At 43.8% G+C, this 20,095-nt stretch overlaps 1 protein-coding gene across 1 annotated transcript in view; it reads right to left on the bottom strand.

The window, feature by feature from the left end:
• LOC120838490 overlaps positions 1-17,448 on the bottom strand; it is a 117,258-nt gene extending 99,810 nt beyond the window's left edge. The window contains exons 1-4 of the mRNA XM_040208426.1: positions 17,323-17,448; positions 9,085-9,260; positions 8,920-9,011; positions 1,612-1,689 (exon numbers count right to left, since the gene is read on the bottom strand). Of these exons, the coding sequence (XP_040064360.1) occupies positions 1,612-1,689; positions 8,920-9,011; positions 9,085-9,260; positions 17,323-17,448 (472 nt within the window). The remainder of the gene's footprint in view (positions 1-1,611; positions 1,690-8,919; positions 9,012-9,084; positions 9,261-17,322) is intronic.
• Between the last annotated feature and the right edge of the window lie 2,647 nt (positions 17,449-20,095).

Here is a 20,095-nt window from a genome sequence, read left to right on the forward strand (position 1 = left end):
TCATACTCAGACTGATACCGCACCAGAGTGTCGTCGAAAGTATTTTTAGAAATTAAAGCGAGCAAGAAATTTCGTTCATGAAGCTCAGTATAAGGTGAATGTCATTGGCAATGTCCCAGATATTGACGTATATACTTTTGAGAATGGAGATATTACATGATGAGAATGTCCTCTAAATTTGGAAACTCCAAACACTACCATATAACAGCTTGCAATGCGAGGCTTTTCAGCTCGTATTAATATGTAGCCTATTTAGTTATTCAGTGACCGCTCAAGAACGCCGAGCTCGGCCTATTGTTTCCCCGTGTCGCTTTTGATCGTGCTTCGGCGCTTTTTAAAGGAAACCCTTAATGGGTCTTGCTATAAAAAGAGGAGGACATTAAAAATGGGCTCGAGTGGGAGCATACAAAATGTCGAATTCGCTTGCTCATAAAACGGGAAAATGATACTGACGTCGTTATACGTATACGTAAAATTTTTTAATCTTGGAGTCCACAAATTTTAGGTATGTGGTTTCGCCCCTGTTATCTCCGAACGCCACATTATAATTGACTGCGTAAAAATAATGAGATGCCAGGGACTCGCTACGCTACGCATTGCTTAAAGTGTCAATGACCGTAAGCACTTAAAAATGCAAACATTCGTTTTGGTGAAGAAGAAGTCTCAGGTAATACATCGAAATCATAATATTTGTGTAGTGAATGGCTATCGTCGGTTCATGTAAATCGGGAAAAAACGTAATAGGTGGAAAGACGGGCAAGAATTTCTAAACAGTTACATGAATAAAAAAATACCATTTTTTTTCGCTCTAAAATAATTAATCATTCTACCTTTCACCAAAGCACATGCGTAAGCAAGGAGCTCGGAGAATGCTGAGTCTCAAAATATGAAGAACATGAAACAACCACTTGGACTTTTGTGACACTGAGGGTGGTGTAACTACGTGAAAGGTCGTGCCTAATACAACAACGCGGGGTATTTTTCTAAAGCTGAACATATTTCCAGCCTCGTCACTCGGCGAGCTCCCTTTGTAGATTGCAGGGATTGGCTCTCCCTAGCGTTTTGCACGAACGCAGACGTATCAGAGTTTTTTAGGAAGTCGAACCGAACTGAGCTATACAAAGAAAATTGCAGAACATTAAAGAATTCTGGTTTTTTTAGGCGAGAAAGTAGCTACCACGAACGTTTTATCTACTATCTCGTCCTATTAAAAGAAGTATGTAAGGGAAGCTAAAGAGGACTCTCTGCTCCAATTTTATGATGAGTCAATCTGCGCGCCCTCAAAGTGCTGAGACACCCCAAGCTATGATGATGCGCAACCTGTTTTTCTATTCAAAACGTAATGAAAGATTCGAATGTGCCCTTTTTTCTTTAAAAACGGGCGTGTCGCGATTGTCGAACGCATTCTAGAGAAAAAAAGACTGTGTAATATTGTATGTTTTTTTAAGCAACATAAAACGCGCAGTTAAAACCCAGCTCTGTATTGCAAATTTATATATTTACTTACATAATCGTTTGTTTGGGAGGCAAAAATACGCTTGATATTAAGGTCTAAGTTTTATTACTAGGCTTAGAGAAATGTTAAAATAGGAAACTGAAAGCTTTACATACCCCGGTCTTTTGATGTTATCTTCAGGCGGTAACAAGAATTAGGCTGGTGGACAAATTCAGCTTCTTTTATAGAAATGCCTGTAGAGGTACGGTCATTAGATCAATCATGGAATGCATAACATAAAAAGATGGCGTTTAAAGGGATACTGAACCGAAATTTCGAGCTCACAAAACAAGGCTGGACGGATAGGCGGCACGCTGTAAAACCCAAAAACATCACTCATACAGAGACGTCGTCGTGTTTCTTCCACCCAGTCTCAGGTGGTCAAAAATGGTAAACTCATACAGCAATATCTCGAATGGATCGTCGTATTTTGGAAAATAAGTGCGCGATTGAATACGGCCAACGAGGCATGCGACTTTACGATTCCCATTCCCTCTCCTCCTCGCCACGTTCCGTCAAGCCAACATTTCCTAAAAATAAGGCCGTAGCGATCTTCTCGTGACGTCGCAAAGGAAGGCCATCGGGGGAGCGCGTCGAAGCGAAGGCAACGCGCATGGATCGACCGTCGTAACGCGCTTTTAGTCACATACGCGTCTCTTATATTAGCTAAAATGAAAGCTGCATACAGCAAGGGGACTAGAAAACATTTTATTACACAAGCAAGCCATTACACCGCTAAATAATCGGTACGAAATGGCACGAGGTATGCATATAAGACGTCTATAGAAAAATGTAATTGTTTTAAGTCGAAAACATTGAGTCACGCAATAATTGCTGTAGGAATGCATATTTTATACAGAAATACTTTGACAAAATGGTGAGACACGCAGTGCTTGGACACAGCAACATATCACAGCTAAAAATCAGGTAGACGTAGTCAACACAAACACGGCTCGACAAGTGTCACTTACGATCATGTAAGCGATGTTATCGCGTGCCGTCACTGAATTAAAATAATGTAACTTCGATCGAATGACAATGTGGGGTTGACAAATCAGCTTGACGCTCGCATAATCACTCAAGACAGCGAGCTGATTAACTCGATCCCACATCATTTAATGAAAATATAGTAACTTTTCCTTGTGGCAGGGGTACTAAACCTACTATTTACAGTCAACTAATTTACTTCTCCCTATGAGCTCGAGCTGCCTAAGAACAAAATATAACCTATTTTGTATACAATAATACTATTCCCTTAATCAAGTTAAGATTCTAGTATAAACTCGGCAAAGGCAATAAAATAGCATTAGTATAAATAAACATAAGCAGAAACCATGCACTTTCAATACTCACCCAAACTTGTTATTTACCTTCCAGTAAAAACTATATATAATATTACCTCACATATTTACAAATGACGAACGACAAAGAGTAAAATTCTATTGTATCACAAGATTTAAAAAAAAAATCGACTGCATCATTTTACTTGAGTCTTACATGACCAAGAAAGCCCGTAAATAAGTTGATTGTCACCTGTCGATTGTATTCATATGTCCTACAATATCCGTGACGCAAACATTTGAACACGAACTTCAAGAAGTCTCTCTCTGTCGAGAGAGAGGTCATCGACCAGTGTCATCGTTGACTAGTTGCCACACACGTCGCTCAAACCGCAGCGGGACTTGTTCCGTGAATCCACGTAAACGCGGTAGTATCAAGCGAACACAAAAAAAAACTACACGAGACTGCGATGACATAAGAAAAAAACGGGAAAAAAACAAGTCTCAAAAGCACCACCACGAGAGCACCGGCAGAAGGACGAGAGGCTTAACGTTGTCGACCCATCTCTTGTTCGTGTGCGCTGCCTGCAGCGATAACTGGATTTCTTTTCGGTTCCCTTCCTTTCTGAAATGTCTCAGCGTTCCTTTTCAGACAGTCAGCAGCCCACACATAACGTAAATTTACCAGAATCAGAGCCCGTTAGAGGGAAGATGTGCATCGGAGCCAGTTCATTCAAAACCTTCGAAAAGTGTGGGGAGCTGCAAGGCTGTTCGTAGTCCCGCGGTTACGGGGATAATCATAAATATAAATTTGGTACTTAAAACCTTAGTAACGCGTTGTATATTACGTTTATATTATATATATAATAAATTGTGCAAGACTGCGCTTTTGAAACGTATATTAATGTCGTATAAACGCGCACGAACACCACCGCGCCGGTGGTGTTCGTGCGCGTCAATAAGAGATTTTCTCACGTAGTTGCGCCATGGCCTTCCTTCTCGGACTTTGTGACGTAACCACTGGGAGCGCTACGGCTTGATTTCTAGGAGGTGTTGGTCGAGCTGATGAACCGAAGCGAGGAGGAGAGAAGCGAGGCCGCTTCCCCTCATTCTCACTCTCCTGGAGGACAATGACGTTAAAGACCTCACTTGATCGCGCTCTTCTTTTCCAAAAGTACGGCCATGCGTTTGAGATATCGATGTGCGAGCGATGTTTTGGGGTTCGTAGCGTCCCGTTCAACGCTTCTGCCACCTTATTTTATAAAATCCAAATTTCGGTTCAGTATCCCTTTAAGGAGGTCATTGTAAGGTTTACATCATAAATTTAATTGTCGTTTATCTATAAATTTCAAAACAATTTAAGTAATATAAACGGCCTAATAATGGCGAGGTCAAAATATTCGTGAAATTCACAACTAAAACATATTGAGTAACATTTATTACACAAATACGTCTTTCCATGGTTAAAAAAAAGCAGTGCATATCACTGAGAATCTCAAAAGTTTTGTCAGCTAAATATTCCGGCATCTAGAGTTTTAAAAATTCATCATATATCGAACCGCGAAAATACATTCGGTTACAGTACCATAGAAAGATTGAGCTGTCAGCAATATTATTACGTTGAAAGTTTTAGCCTAGCAATTATAATATTTCTTATGCAAATATTAATAATTCTTTATTTGAAATGCTTTTAGTTGGTGTAAATAATATATAACGAAAGTTATAGGAATACACTTTTTTTATCTCTTACCTAACTACACAAAATTGCGCTGACTACTTCCTTTCAAAAATGTTAATATTGTCAGGGATGACAAGTGACGAGGCGGCGAAGGACTGAGTAAACTGAACGTTTAATGGGACTAACTTGTGCCCAAAAATAAAAGGACAAAGAAAGATAACAACAGAGCATCGCAGGCGTTGAAGGCGACGAAGCACCGCGATCGAACGCTGAGGCGAAACTGACTCCGGCTTGCCACGCGGAGCCGCTTTTGTACATGCGTGGGCTTCTGGAGCATTCGGCGTAAAAGGTTCGGCGCGTAGAACATTCTAACCTCGAATCAGCCAAGACGGTTCTCGAATTTACCACAATACTAGTCTACAGGAATAAACAAAAAGATGCGCCGCTCCCAGGAAACGAACCCTGGCTTTTCGCGTGGGAGGCGGGCGCGATAACTGTTAAGCCACGCGCGCGCTGCCTACTTGGCCAGCTGCGCGCGCGGCATTACTCCCCCCTTTAAAAAGTGCTTCGCCCCGATGCAACGCAAAACAAAACAAAGCACATAAAAAGAAACGGCAAACTACGGAGTCTTTTGGCACACATAAGTTCCACAGTCCTATCAAGCGTAGTACAGCTTTAGACCGACGACGTGGTCGACTTCAGGTCGTGGTGGGCGGCGTGATGATGTTCTTGCTCCGTCGGGCATCACCTCGTAGTTCAGCTCCCCGAGGCGACGAAGTACCTTGTACGGTCCAAAGTATCGTTTCAGCAATTTCTCACTGAAGCCGCGGCGACGAATGGGCGTCCACACCCACACCCTGTCTCCGGGCTGGAAGTGGACGTCCCGGCGACGAAGGTTGTAGCGGCCCGCGTCGACGCGTTGCTGGTCTTGAATCAGGAGTCGGGCGAGCCGGCGGACATCTTCGGCCCGTTGAGCAACCACCTGGTCGTCGTCGCTCTCATTGTCAGATGGCTCATGGGGCAGCATTGCGTCCAGCATGGTCGTTACCTTCCGACAATGTACCAGCTGGAAAGGGGTGAATCCAGTGGTCTCCTGAACCGCCGTATTGTAGGCGAACGTGACGTAGGGCAACACCCCGTCCCACGTCTTGTGCTCTACGTCGACGTACATAGATTTCATATCGGCGATTGTCTTGTTGAGTCGCTCGGTCAGCCCGTTGGTCTGCGGGTGGTATGCAGCTGTACGACGTTGGGTGGTGTGACTGAGCCGGAGAATTTCTTGGGTCAGCTTTGCCATGAACGATGATCCGCGATCTGTTATCATAACTACGGGAGCGCCGTGGCGGAGGACAATGGCCTCGAGGAAAAACTTGGCGACTTCAACCGCAGTCCCCGAAAGAAGGGCTTTCGTTTCTGCGTCGAACCGCAGTCCCCGAAGGAAGGGCTTTCGTTTCTGCGAGGTCCGATTGTTCTACGCGTCGAACATTCTACGCCGATTATTCCAGAAGCTCAAGCATGTACATAAGGGGCACCGCGTGGCGAACCGGACTCAGTTTCACCCCAGCGTTGGACTCTGCTGCTACGCCGACTTCGACGCCCGCGACGCTCTGTTGTTTTCTTTTGTACACTTTTATTTTTGGCACAAGTTCGCCACATTAAAAGTTTATTTCTTCCTGTTTATTTATTGCTTTTTGGTCACCACCCGTGACAATATGAAGCCATCCTCGCAGAATATTCCACCATAACGCGACCGTGCAACACCGAGGTACCAGCCAAGCACGCCGTGACCCATCACATCGACTCTTCGGCGAGCGACTTAACATCGCGCGAAGAGAATTCGAAGACACGCTGGAGCTTAGTATCATCCGCCCCTTCTCCAGCAGTTGGGCGTCGCCTCTTCACATGGTCCCTAAGAAAGATTCAAAAGACTGGAGGCCATGCGGAGATTATCGCGCCTTGAATGCGTGCACGGTACCTGACCGGTGCCCCTTGCCACACATTCTCGATTTCTCCGCTGGCCTAGCTGGCACCAACATTTACAGCAAGGTAGACCTTATTAAGGCCTATCACCAGATTCCAGTCGAGCCAGCGGATGTGCCCAAAACCGCCATCACAATTCTGTTCGGACTCTTTGAGTACGTTTGGATGCCCTTCGGCCTCCGAAACTCCGCGCACACTTTCCAACGCCTTATAGACGAAGTCACCAGATGCCTTCATTTCATCTCCGCTTATGTTGATGATATTATCGTGGTCAGCTCCTCTCCGGAATAACACGACCATTCCGTGGCCCCACGGCCACGGTTCGACCATGTTCACCTAGATCTCGTGGGCCTCTTGCCATCATGTCGAGGCTTCACGTACATCTTGACTTGCGTTGACCGCTACACCAGGTGGCCCGAAGCTACTCCCCTGGCTGACACCACTGCCGAGACAGTCACCAAGGACTTTATTGACATCTGGATATCCCGCCTCGGATGTCCATTCACCGTCACTACGGACCGGGGAGGACAATTCGAATGCTCGCTGTTTGCTGCCTTAGCCCAGTTCTTCGGCATGTGCACACTACGTAATACCACCCGTCAGCCAATGGCATGTTGGAAAGGTTACACCGACAGCTCAAGGCAGCAATTACAGCACGAGATGGACGTATCAACTGGGTCGATCATCTCCCATTCGTCCTTCTCGGCATTGGATCCGCCTTCAAACGAGACCTGGAATGCACCTCAGCTGAATTGGTTTATGGATCGCCACTCCGGCTCCCTGGAGAATTTTTCGACATTACCAAGTGTACTCCAACAACTCCACGCCAAGCGTACATAGACAACTTGAGGCACTTCATTCAAGAACTGAAGCCCACACAACCTCGGATGCCCCATTCTCAAAAGATCTTCGTAAGTCAAGAATTGAAAGCTTTCAGGCACGCAGTCGTCAAAAAAGAAGTTAAGAAGAAAAGTCTCACGCCACCTTACGAGGGATCTTTTAAGATACTCGACCGCACCGAGAAGACCATGACTCTTGACATAAAAGGACACCGAGAAATCGTGGCCAGGGACCGAATCAAACCCGCATTTCAGGACTCAAATTCTCATCCTTCATACTCAGAGCAACTTGCAACACTCCAGAAAACCAAGAAACCAAGAAGTGTTTCATGGGCCACATAACTCTCCACACCCTTACCTCCTCCTATTGCCACCAGTGCCACCATTTTATTTATATTTCCGTGATCCTTGCTACCAGGGGGGAGTCCTGTAGGAGTCAGCTCCGAGATATGAAAAAAATTTCTTTTTTTTTTCTAAGCTCGCTGCGCGAGCTCCTTGATGCGCGAGAAATAAAAACGATCAGGTCGAGCCAGAACACCGTGGAGCTCGGATGTCTTTTCCACAGCTTGCTACTGGAATAAAAGCTCAATATACAAGGACTGAAGCAACCGAATTATATATAAAAAAAGTTTAAATCTTAATCGTGTGTTTGAACATTTTGAAACAGGTTTTATTTAATTTTATGGTGACTATAACTTTCCCGGAGCATAAGCAGCACTTATGATGTCACAGTTTGGTTAGGTTGGCCTAACGACACTGAACCGAAAGTTTAAATTAATGAAAAACAAATCCCATTGAAACATACCCAGGAAGCACGGCAGAGAAGTGCTTACCTTGGCACACTCTTGGCAATCCTAGTGGCCTAACCTGGCCCTAATACGGTTTTGTTCCAAGGTGTTTAATAGTGCCATAGTACTTTTCTTTGGCGTTTCTATGACTTTTTTTTGGCTCGCCACATAAATGCCTAACTGGCAAACTTGAGCCAAGCATTTCAAGCATAAACCGAAAAGCCAATAGTGAAGCGTAAATGTGGCACGTGCTTGACGGTTTAATCAGCAAGATGCCAGATCTACTATCAGTGAAGCCTAACCAAGGACTTTGCTTGGCGAAATTGGCCGAAACTCTTGTCAAAGAATGTCATGTTCGGTACTACCTTGGCTTTTTGTGCATTTTCAGGCCCGAAATTTCCAAACAAAAAACACACTTTGGACCGAAGAACAGTGCGACCTGAAATATGCTTGTAGTAAACTCAAAAATAGCACGGTCCTTTCTTGCATATACGCCTAATCGCATGACTAAAAAAGCGACACTAAAATTGAGAATTTCACTAGGCCTGAAACGTGAAGTCAATGATACCTCGGTCAAGAGCGCGTGTGCAATTTTTTTGTTGACCTTGTCAAATGACGCATAGTTCTTTATGGTTTGTATTTTGTACTGCGCTCATTTGCTACCACGTAAAAAAAAATTTCGAATTCCAGTGTGTTCTACTATATAAAACGCAATATATTGCATATATTATATATATTATGCATATATATTGCACAATATAAAATGCAATATATTGCATTTTATATTGTGTACATCTGAATAATAACCAGATTGCAGTGAAGAATACTAGAAATTGCAAAAGTCGTCGTTAATTCGTACCATTATTTGATGATCCTTCGAAGTCAAAACGAAGCTTGTTTGCTGAAGCTCCTTTTTCTGTTTTCACAGAGAAGCTTATGGTGTCAACACGCCTGTAAGTTTGTTATTGACGTTTTATTAGAATATGGTAAATAGTCGTGCATGCTAGATAATTAATAAACCTACTTGAATCCGCTGCCAGACAACGTATAGTGAAGCCACAGCATTACCGTGCCGTCTGTTTCCTCTGCTGAATATAAGAGCTGCATTGTAAAACAGGATACCGTAGAGTCGACTAGGAAGGGCTTCTGGGTTGTTGAGCGCGGAAGGGCAAATGTTTTTCCATGGATATCGCCAAGGATCTAAAAATGAAATTAAAATATTGACTGCTTATTTTTTTATAGTTATGGTCACTTTAATAAGCGGTGTGGAATGAATTTTTTCATCTACGCATTCGCCCAATATGGTGTAATTTCCAAAGCCAACAATGCAAGCATTTACCGTTGTAGCGGACAAGCCAACTGGGGTGGTAGAGAAAGACGAGGCACGCGTGCAAGGGGACTCAAGACAGAACATACCGACGGGACAGGCCTGCGATGTATACTGATATAAATATTTCATATTGTAAATAGCCTCCACGGTAAATAAAATTGAAGAGACCTCTGGTTACTTCAAGTGGCGACCGGGATCACGCCCGACTGACCTGCCTATGGCAACCTCTGAAGACCCTCCACCGTCTGACCTTGCTGCCCTCCATCAACTACGCCTTCCAAACTTCTGGTCGTCTGGTCCTCAAGTATGGTTCGCGCAAGTAGAAAGCCAGTTTATCATCAGCGAGGTAATTTCTTAAGCGCCAAATTTTCATCACGTCGAGGCCGCATTACCGCCAGAAGCCGCTATAGAAATACGAGACATCATCCTCGACCCGCACACTACGTATCTCCCCCTACGACGTTCTGAAAGCAAAACTTGTGAAACGAACTTCAGAGTCAGAACAACGACGGCTCCAGCAACTTATATCGTCGGAAGAGTTGGGAGACAGAAAGCCTTCCCAACTATTCAGGCACCTTCAACAACTTCTGGGAACGAAGGCTCCAACCTTCAACACAGCCGTCCTACGAGAGTTGTTTCTTCAACGGATGCCCGTCAGTGTACGGATGATCCTCGCATCTGCATCTGGGCTGGTTTTGCCCGAACTTGACGCAACTGGCACATGCTGTCACGGACGTCCCGACTCCAACGTCCACACAGGTCGCCGTTCTTCAGGATCAGCGGCCACACTTCTTGGAAATGGCGCCTTGTGATACACCTTGCACACTCGAAGACAGACGAGAAGAGTTCCATCGAGAGGTGCAAAACCTCTCAGTGTGAATATTAGCCATCCCTACTCGCTCTACTCCACAACACAAGCGACGCCTTTCAACTCGTCCTTGCCGCGGGTCTCCGGCTGCAACCTGGGTGAAATCACCGGACACTAGGCTTTGCTGGTGCCATCGAACCTTCGGAGAAGGCGCCCGCAACTGCGTTTTTCCCTGCTCACCATCGGGAAATACGTCAACCCCTACTATAGGCGGCGAATAGTGCCGGTAACCAGCCTAGCCGCTTGTTCTTTATAACGTTTAAGACTAGTCCCGGTCGTTTTGTTGAAATTAGGTTCTATGTACAACCTTTGCAATATTTTGAATTTCTGGCTACTATATTGATGAAACGTAATAGTCCTTAGGATTTTGATAAAGTAAGATTCAAAGCAGGTATCAAAATTAAAATTGCACTATTCCATTAAAGCTCTTTATACCTGTGAAGCTTAGAGTATGAACACAGTACTATTTCCTGTAAAGTTACTATTTCCGTGTTCACATACCCACTGAGGCCAAGCAACATTTACAAATACTCGTGGCCATATGATCAATCGTATGGGGCGTTTGTAACACCATTAACATTTAGACACCACAAAATAAAGCTAACCCGGACTGTCTCGCAATGTTGATCGTGTTGTAGGATAAAAATAAGAGCTGCTAGGCACTGTCTTTGTTGAAAGAGTATTTGTAAGGCTTGGTCATTTATACTCTTGCTGCTACATTCTTATAAAATAGGCGGAACAGCTGTTTAGTAAACACGTGTTGAAAGTCGGCGAAACGTTTTGACCCATTAAGCAAGTACAAACATTAGCAAAATCATTGAATGTTCATTTTATATATTTCATCAAATAGAAAACTCGGTGATCCTGAAGTTACAGTTGAGTTTTATTTAATTTTAAAAACTTGACTGTCTAGAGTTCATAGTCATTTGTTGCACAGCCTTGGAACGTTTTGTTGCACCTTAAGATAAACAAAGTGCTTAATTTGATTAACGATTATCTCTCTAAACTAGGGCACCGGATGATAGGATAGAGTCGTTTGGAACCTGCATTAGTTCTACACAAGTGCGATTATATCTACTAAAATAAAACGTGCACGAATATTTAAAATTTAGTATATGGTACAAATGTTAAGGCAGAAAATCGAATTAAACACTATACCAATTTGTATTGCGTATAATTAACTCCTCGTTGGGTTCACTTTTGACTATATTTTTAACTATGAGAATGTACAGCAATGAAAGATGTGATTGTGCTGCCTTTGTCCTACACGTTTCTTCTTCCTTTAATCTTAATATAACACAGGGTGTTTCAGCTAACCCGTGCCAGAACGTAAAAAAGCTGGGGCACGCTGCGCATGTAAAACCGATGAAATATTGCTCGCAGCCTTATGTTGAGGAAGTCAAAGATCTGAGGCGTACCAAAGTTTATAATTAGCATATATTCATTACCTAACGTTTAACATATTACCTTCTACGCAAAACCTTCAACACAAATACTGTGAAGCGCGTTTCGAAGCATACTATTTTGTCGATCCCGTCAATGTAGCCGTTGTGTGTTTAATATTTAATGGTGCTCAGTAAAGCGCGCGAGGTTTATAAAAGGCCACGTTACTACCCGCTAACGAACTGCGATGTGAGTGCCTTTAGTCACCTGGAATTATTAATTAAAAACTAGTGTGCTTACTTTAAAACTCAAAAAAAATCAATCACATAAAGGCGACCTTGATAAAAACGATACAATAGGGTGTTCCCCAGCACGTTCTGTAACTCTTTTATTGGGCGGTATGCGCAAAAATTATTATACAAAACCGATCAAAATGTTTGATCGGTTCATCAAAGATTACGACTGGGAAGGTTTTTTATTTTCTGTAGACCGTGGGAATTTATATAGAAAGTTTATCGATGTTGTTGTACACTTCCGGAACAACGCCAGAAAAACTGTCTACGTCAAAAAACGCAACCCTAAGCTCCCTTGGCTGAACTCTAAAATTCTTAACGCCATTGATCTCAAAGAGAAATTTTGGAAGAAGAGTCGCCGCTACCCTAATAATGCTGCTCTCAAACTTGAAAGCAAGATTCATAGAAATTTTGTCACTGCACTTATTCGATCAGCGAAGCGAACATACTTCGCCAAAAAGATCTCGGATGCCAGATTCGACTCAAGAAAAACCTGGGCTGTAATAAATGAGGCTCGAGGTCATTTGAAGAATAACATTTATGAGACACTAAGGGAACATTTTGGAGCTGATATGTTAGCAACTGCGAACGCTTTCAATCGTTTTTTCTCAGACTCTGCCACGGTACCGTCTAGCAGCGATAGGATTCCCACACCGCGAATGCCGTTCAACAAAGAATCTGCCTTTCTTCCTCCTCTGACAGATTTCGAATTACGGTCGTATCTGTTCGGATTCAAGCGATTTAGATCTGCTGGTGTCGACGACATTACTGTACACGACTTATGCCGAAATTTCGAGTCTCTGAAAAATGTACTTCTCACTTTGATTAATGACTTTTTGGAAACGGGCTATATTCCTGATGAATTAAAAAGCGCTTTAGTAGTGCCTCTGTTTAAAGGTGGTGCGCCAAACCAAGTCTCCTCGTACCGACCAATATCAATATTGTCATCCATTTCCCAGATATTAGAGAAGCATATTTTTGTTGCAATGTCCAATTTCCTTGAAAAACACGCAATATTCACACCAAATCAATACGGATTTATATCTGGTCGAGGTACTACTAACCTACTTGAACATTTTTCGGACATACTACACTCAACTTTTGACAAAAATATGTACGCATGTGCTCTTTTCATCGATGTTGCTAAGGCTTTTGACACTGTGAATCACAAGCTTCTGTTGGACAAGTTGTATAGGATCGGCTTTCGTGGTCCCTTTCATGCCATTTTGGAGAATTACTTGTCTAATCGCTCTCAGATTGTGTCAATAGATAATTTCCACAGCTCTCAAGTTTCTTTAACATCTGGTGTCCCGCAGGGTTCAATTCTTTCTCCTTTATTTTTTAACATCTACGTGAATGATATGTCATCCGTTACGACGAACTGTGTGATACTACAATATGCAGATGACACAGTTTTATTGTCTCAACATATTTCATATCACCATGCGGTTAACATGCTGCAAGTAGATGCCAATAAGGTAATGGACTGGTTCCAGGCAAACAAACTTCGAGTAAATACTACCAAAACAAAGCTTATTTGTTTCCGCAACCCTTTAAAAAGCGTGAGTTTAACCGCCCCACTCTTTCTTCATAACTCATGCTGCTCATGTTCTACCTGTGAGCCTGTTCATTATGTTAACACGATTAAGTACCTGGGCATTCACTTCGATTGCGACCTATCTTGGAACACCCACATGTCATACCTATGTCAACGGCTGAGAACAGTCGCTTGTATGATGTACCATATTAAGGCATATATGCCGCTAACTATAAGAAAATGTATAATGCGTGCTCTTACCTACAGTGTCCTGAGGTATGGCATCACTATTTTTTTTAATTGCCCCCTTCTATGGCAGTCAAGAATTGACAGAATTCTACGAAATACTCTAAAGAGCATTGCAAACAACACAGAATGTTCAAAAAATGTCAACCTTTTCTCGTTCTTGGAATTGCCTACGTTTCACTCCCTGTTCCTTCAGACTGTAATACGAAGACATTTTTGGGACAGTGAGTTTATTATACCATCCTTACCATCTCGTGACCTAAGAAATTATCTTCGTTTCCAATTTCCTCATCTAAGGACCCATTATGGTGAAAGTTTGCGTATTTTCTATGTGCCTAATGTCTTCAATAGCATCCCAGAGTCGGTTTTGGCAATTACTTCCAACAAAACATTGACGAAAAGCTTGAGAAAGATGTATTCTGCCGTATCGATGCAATGATATAAAGCACGCGGAATTGGTATCAAATTTTGACCCCATACTTCTTGGCCAGCGCGCATCCAATACAACCCTTATTTCAGATATGCACCGGCACCTTGTACTATGTTGTCTTTTATGATGGCTATCAATACCAAAAATAGATGTCTGACACAGGCCTGCACCCATCAAGGACATAGACAATAGTCTCCATGTGCTCATGGTTGTTTTTTCTTTCACTTTACTTCGGTACTTTGGTGTGTGTGTGTGCGATGCCACCTTAACAGCGACACAGTTACAATCTACGGTATGTGCAAGCTTTCGTGTCCATGAGTGTCAGTGATCCCTCGTCGTTCGATCACTTGGAGCTACAATCCTTCAGACAACGGGGTCAACGCATCGTGTGCATAGTGCTCAGCCTACAACATGTGATGGTTTGGATTCATGAAACTATGCCTTTTATCTCGTGCCTCTGTTTTGTCTTGTCCCACTGCCACTGTCTCGTGCAACTGTCTTTTTTCTTTTCTCTTCCTCATGACAATGTGCACTTCCGAATTCTTTTACTGCAGGGCCTGGTCCCACAAGCCCATGCTGGCTTTGACCGGACCCGTAATTCCATTGTTGATTCTACATGTGTGAATAAATGTATTATTATTATTATTATTATCTAATTAGTCTGTGTTAATTAGCAAGTTTGGTGGTCTCTTATGTTTTGATTTAATTTTTGAATAGGAGTGCGAACAATACTGGCGTTGGTCCAATACGTGCGGCTTGCACCAGCTCTTTTTAAGTTGAGGCAAAAGGTAACTGAAAAAACCTGAATAATAAGATTTGAAAAGGTTATTAAAATTCTTTTTCGTAAAAAGTTGAAGTAAAGTGGAGATCAAGGAAATTTTTCAAAATAAAAATTCACCTTAAAAAGGGTAAAGATAACAATAAATGCCAAATGAGGAAGAGAGGTAAAAATATAAACAACCTCTACCTGAACTGACATGCTTCCTGTTATAATTAGATTGCAATTAAATGCAAAGGTGCAAGCGAGCTGGACAAGAATGATGAAAATAAACCCTGGAGAAGGGGAACAAGAGGGACAAAGGACAAACACAAATCTCCAAACACAGCTAGGTGACTGGTGCGCGACCGAAAAAATCCGCCTGGTCCGGGTACCGAACCCGGGACCTCTCCATCACAGGTGGAGCGCTCTACCAATTGAGCTAACCAGGGGTTAGACATCAGTAGAGCAAACGGGTTTTATCAGCTGCCACCAGTCTAACACCAACAAGGGTGAAGCTTGCAATTTAAGGTTATAATTAGATTGCAATTAAATGCAAAGGTGCAAGCGAGCTGGACAAGAATGATGAAAATAAACCCTGGAGAAGGGGAACAAGAGGGACAAAGGACAAACACAAATCTCCAAACACAGCTAGGTGACTGGTGCGCGACCGAAAAAATCCGCCTGGTCCGGGTATCGAACCCGGGACCTCTCCATCACAGGTGGAGCGCTCTACCAATTGAGCTAACCAGGGGTTAGACATCAGTAGAGCAAACGGGTTTTATCAGCTGCCACCAGTCTAACACCAACAAGGGTGAAGCTTGCAATTTAAGGTTATAATTAGATTGCAATTAAATGCAAAGGTGCAAGCGAGCTGGACAAGAATGATGAAAATAAACCCTGGAGAAGGGGAACAAGAGGGACAAAGGACAAACACAAATCTCCAAACACAGCTAGGTGACTGGTGCGCGACCGAAAAAATCCGCCTGGTCCGGGTATCGAACCCGGGACCTCTCCATCACAGGTGGAGCGCTCTACCAATTGAGCTAACCAGGGGTTAGACATCAGTAGAGCAGAGCGCTCCACCTGTGATGGAGAGGTCCCGGGTTCGATACCCGGACCAGGCGGATTTTTTCGGTCGCGCACCAGTCACCTAGCTGTGTTTGGAGATTTGTGTTTGTCCTTTGTCCCTCTTGTTCCCCTTCTCCAGGGTTTATTTTCATCATTCTTGTCCAGCTCGCTTGCACCTTTGCATTTAATTGCAATCTCATTATAACCTTAAATTGCAAGCTTCACCCTTGTTGGTGTTAGACTGGTGGCAGCTGATAAAACCCGTTTGCTCTACTGATGTCTAACCCCTGGTTAGCTCAATTGGTAGAGCGCTCCACCTGTGATGGAGAGGTCCCGGGTTCGATACCCGGACCAGGCGGATTTTTTCGGTCGCGCACCAGTCACCTAGCTGTGTTTGGAGATTTGTGTTTGTCCTTTGTCCCTCTTGTTCCCCTTCTCCAGGGTTTATTTTCATCATGCTTCCTGTGCTTCTTCCTTGCCTTCGAAGCTTTATAAAACTACCGTCTCCCCAAATTGTGTCACAGCTTAATTTACTTCGAGACTGTTCATTAATATTACAATCAGTCGCCTCAATTTGTCTTAGAGAATGCCGCGTACGAGTCACAATTGTATTGTGACAAAAGGTGTGGGCAAATGATTTTTTGAAAAATATTATACTTAGGTGTATGAAACAAACTTAGCGGGCAAGCTTTTTCGCTAAATTTAGTGCGCAGTACTTCTTTTAGATGCTAACATAATGCTAAAACCTAACTGGAGACCACACTTTTACTAACCGGATTTTAGCTTTTTTTCAAAACTAGACATCAAATATTCACTGCACGTTGCCTACCAGAAATTAAATATTAATATGCAAGGGGTTATATTTAGCTTGTTCACGTCTTAGAAATTCAACGCAAATGTAACTTTGAATATTGATCGAATTCAGCGAAGGAACGCAATCCGTACTACTGTTTAATACAGGCTGCGTGAATTGTCTTTATATACATTTTTAAAACTCATATTGAAGTGCTGAATTAGAGATTAAAATAGTTCGTATCCGGGCCGAGGTGCCTGCAATCTGACGAAGGCTTATTGCGGTAAAGGCGCCGTGTAATCGAGCTTTCGTTTGCACGTCAAAAGATCCCCAGGTGGTCGAAAATAATCGTCAGTCCTTCGCTGGGGCGTGACAGATGCCCGTCGTTGGATTGGCCCGTAAAACCCCTGAATTTGATTAGAAATTAAAAATATATAATAAATTATAAAATTATTATAAAAAGGCAATTCAGCACATTTTCTTCTCAACACACTATCCTATTGATCCAGGCAGTGTTGTTCGTTACAACATGAGATTGTCAAAGTGTCAACTACCTTTAAAGATTGCTCGGTAGTTTGCTCTCGTGGTTTTATATCCGCGTTGATATTTCTTGGTGCGGCTGTGGTCACCACAAAGATAACAAGAAAACTAATCAGTAGTCGCCACGCTACGAAGTGCATTGTTTTTCTTTTAAATGGGGGACTTGACCGGGCAAAGGACGTTTTCCACTTTCCTTTTCAGTCCTTTCGCTTTCCGTACCTGTAACAAAAGATTAAACATGGTATAATTTACTCATATTTTTATGGCCCTCTCTGTAAACGCGGTTATGTTTTTAGAGCGGTAACAAAATACACAACTAGTACTGAATACACTATTTAAGAATGCATCAGAAGCTCCGCCTCCAGTGAACACGTTCGCTGTCTCCCGTCGCGTAGGAGTGTTTAGTGCCCACGAGAACCCCAAGTGTTAGCGAAGACAGAAAGCTCACGCTGGGGGTGGAACACCTGGAGCATTCTTTAGTTGTATATCTAGCTATAATATAATTGTAGGTATCATGTTCGGTCAATATTACCAAAGAATGAGTTCTATCCGCAAACGTTTATAAAAGCAGTCCCACCTGACTGTCAGTTATGATCCTTCGTCAAATTTGGACGTTACACAAAGGTTAAAATCATTTAGGAAGATATAGACCCATAGGGCCCATTTAAAGCAGACAAACGAAGAGCACCCAAACCGAAATCAAACACTCGACGCAGTGATTCATAGCCGGATATTATACCAACTGAGCTATCCGGGCAAGAATCCAACAGAGGTATCCGCTCACATCAGTTTTACCCACACAAACTTCACATTTCGTGTGTGGTTTCCGGTGGTAAGAATAGGGAGTTTTAGCAGGTCGTTTCCACACGAACGGTTCGCCCTCGAACGCATCCGCGACGCCACTGCGCATGCGCGCGCGAGTCGTTCGGGAAGTCGGGAGGCTCTTCTCGTTCGTTTCTCCCATTCCGGCCGCTGGAGTCGTCACCGGAACGCAGCCAGCACCGTTCACGAGTCGGGTAAAAAAAAGATGGCGGTCGGTTCGGCGACCGCCTTTGCCGACCCAGCCGAGCGTTAGGCCTAGGGACAGCGGGAGGCTGTTAGTCTGCTTCATTTGAGAGGTTGAACCAAATCATTTCGAGAACTGCTCACAATCGTAAGCGATTGTGAATTCTGTAAACTGCGCATGCTAGTAAATTTTAGCGATCTGCGGGCAGACTAGCTGCCGTGGTGACCGCGAGCAGGCGAAATGATTTGGTTCGATGGCACACAACGTTCACGATCGTTCAAGTTCAAGATGACGGAGACACACCACATACCTTTACGGTCGTTCAGACATTTTTTACTCTACCCTTACAAAAATATGTATGGACACTTCTAGGACGTTCTATAGACCAGCGTCCATAGGGAGGACAAAAGGCATCTATAGGCGGACCACGACCTCTGTTGCCTCCGTGAAGTCGTCCTATGGCTGCCCTATAGAATATTGGCCAACGGACGTTCTATGGACGTCCTATTCTATGGATGATGTGTGGTTATCCTATATCCTGTCTATGGCAAGGCGCCATATAGAGTCCATAGGGGCTCTATAAGGTGTCTACACAGGGTCTTTACGGTGTCTATAGGGTGCCTGTAGAAAACCCATACGAGGTCTACAAGGAGTCCCTAGGGAAGCCATACAAGGTCTACACAGGGTCCTCATGGGGTCTGCAGAAAAGCCACACAAGCTCTACAGGGAGTCGCTACAAGGTCCACAGGGAAGCCACTCAGTCTGCAGGGCGTCTGCTATGGGGTCCGCACCGACCAACGTTTCTAGAGCAAGTCAGTGGGGAAACTGCTAAAGAGCTTGCTCTGAAAAAGTGGCACCGATCTGTACTCGAAAACCAAACTAAATGCGATCGCAACGCCACCATTCCACCCGCAGCGGCCACTCGGATAACTGCACGACTGCGTGTGTTGGTTTGGGACTATCGATATTCGACAGCATGTGACTGTTCTGCTTTGGCTTTAATCGGCCACTTTGGCGCCGAAACATATACGGTAGAAGAGGGGTTTCAGGGATGCCAACCCCCGTCTCCCAGGCGGACACGCCGCGAATTGCCACCGAAGTTAGGACGCACCCAAATCGGGACGCGCTACCTGAACTCGCCGGTGAGGCATGGCTGTAAAAAAAATATTAATTGTGCCGCAAAACCCTGTAAGCTAAAAGTGTATGCAAACATCACGCTCTTGTCAGTTTGTACTGATCTCCAATAAAGGGTTCTACAAAAAGAGCTTTTCCCTATTTGTTTTTACGCAAAAACGTGCTCTGTAAAAGACATTTTAAAGAGTGTAGGGTCCTTAGGGGTCTGCAAAGAAGCCATACAAGGTCTATAGGGAGTACGTAAGAGGTTCACAGGGAAGCCATACAGTGTCCACAGGGAAGCCATACAGGGTCTACACGGGCTCCTCATGGAGTCTGCATTGAAGCAATACAGGGTCTGCACGGAGTCCCTACGGGGTCCATAGAGAAGCCACTTTAAGCGATGGTGGTACCGCGGTGTGAGAATCGCACTCCCTAGCTCCTGGATGATTGGCATCATAATAAAATGGCTTGCCTACACTTTCCTGACGTGAAAAAAAAAAATCTTTGATACTGCGCGTATATAGCAAAACTACAATTACTTACGCGTCGCGCGCAGACCCAGCCTAGTATATTTTGATAGGCACCAGTGCGCCCACTATGGGTTGTGAAAGTTGCGAATATCTACGGGGGCCGCAGCGACCCCCATAACCTACCTCCCACTGAGA

This window comes from Ixodes scapularis, unplaced genomic scaffold (genome assembly GCF_016920785.2).
Source record: "Ixodes scapularis isolate PalLabHiFi unplaced genomic scaffold, ASM1692078v2 PGA_scaffold43__4_contigs__length_2004386, whole genome shotgun sequence".
NCBI lineage: Eukaryota > Metazoa > Arthropoda > Arachnida > Ixodida > Ixodidae > Ixodes > Ixodes scapularis.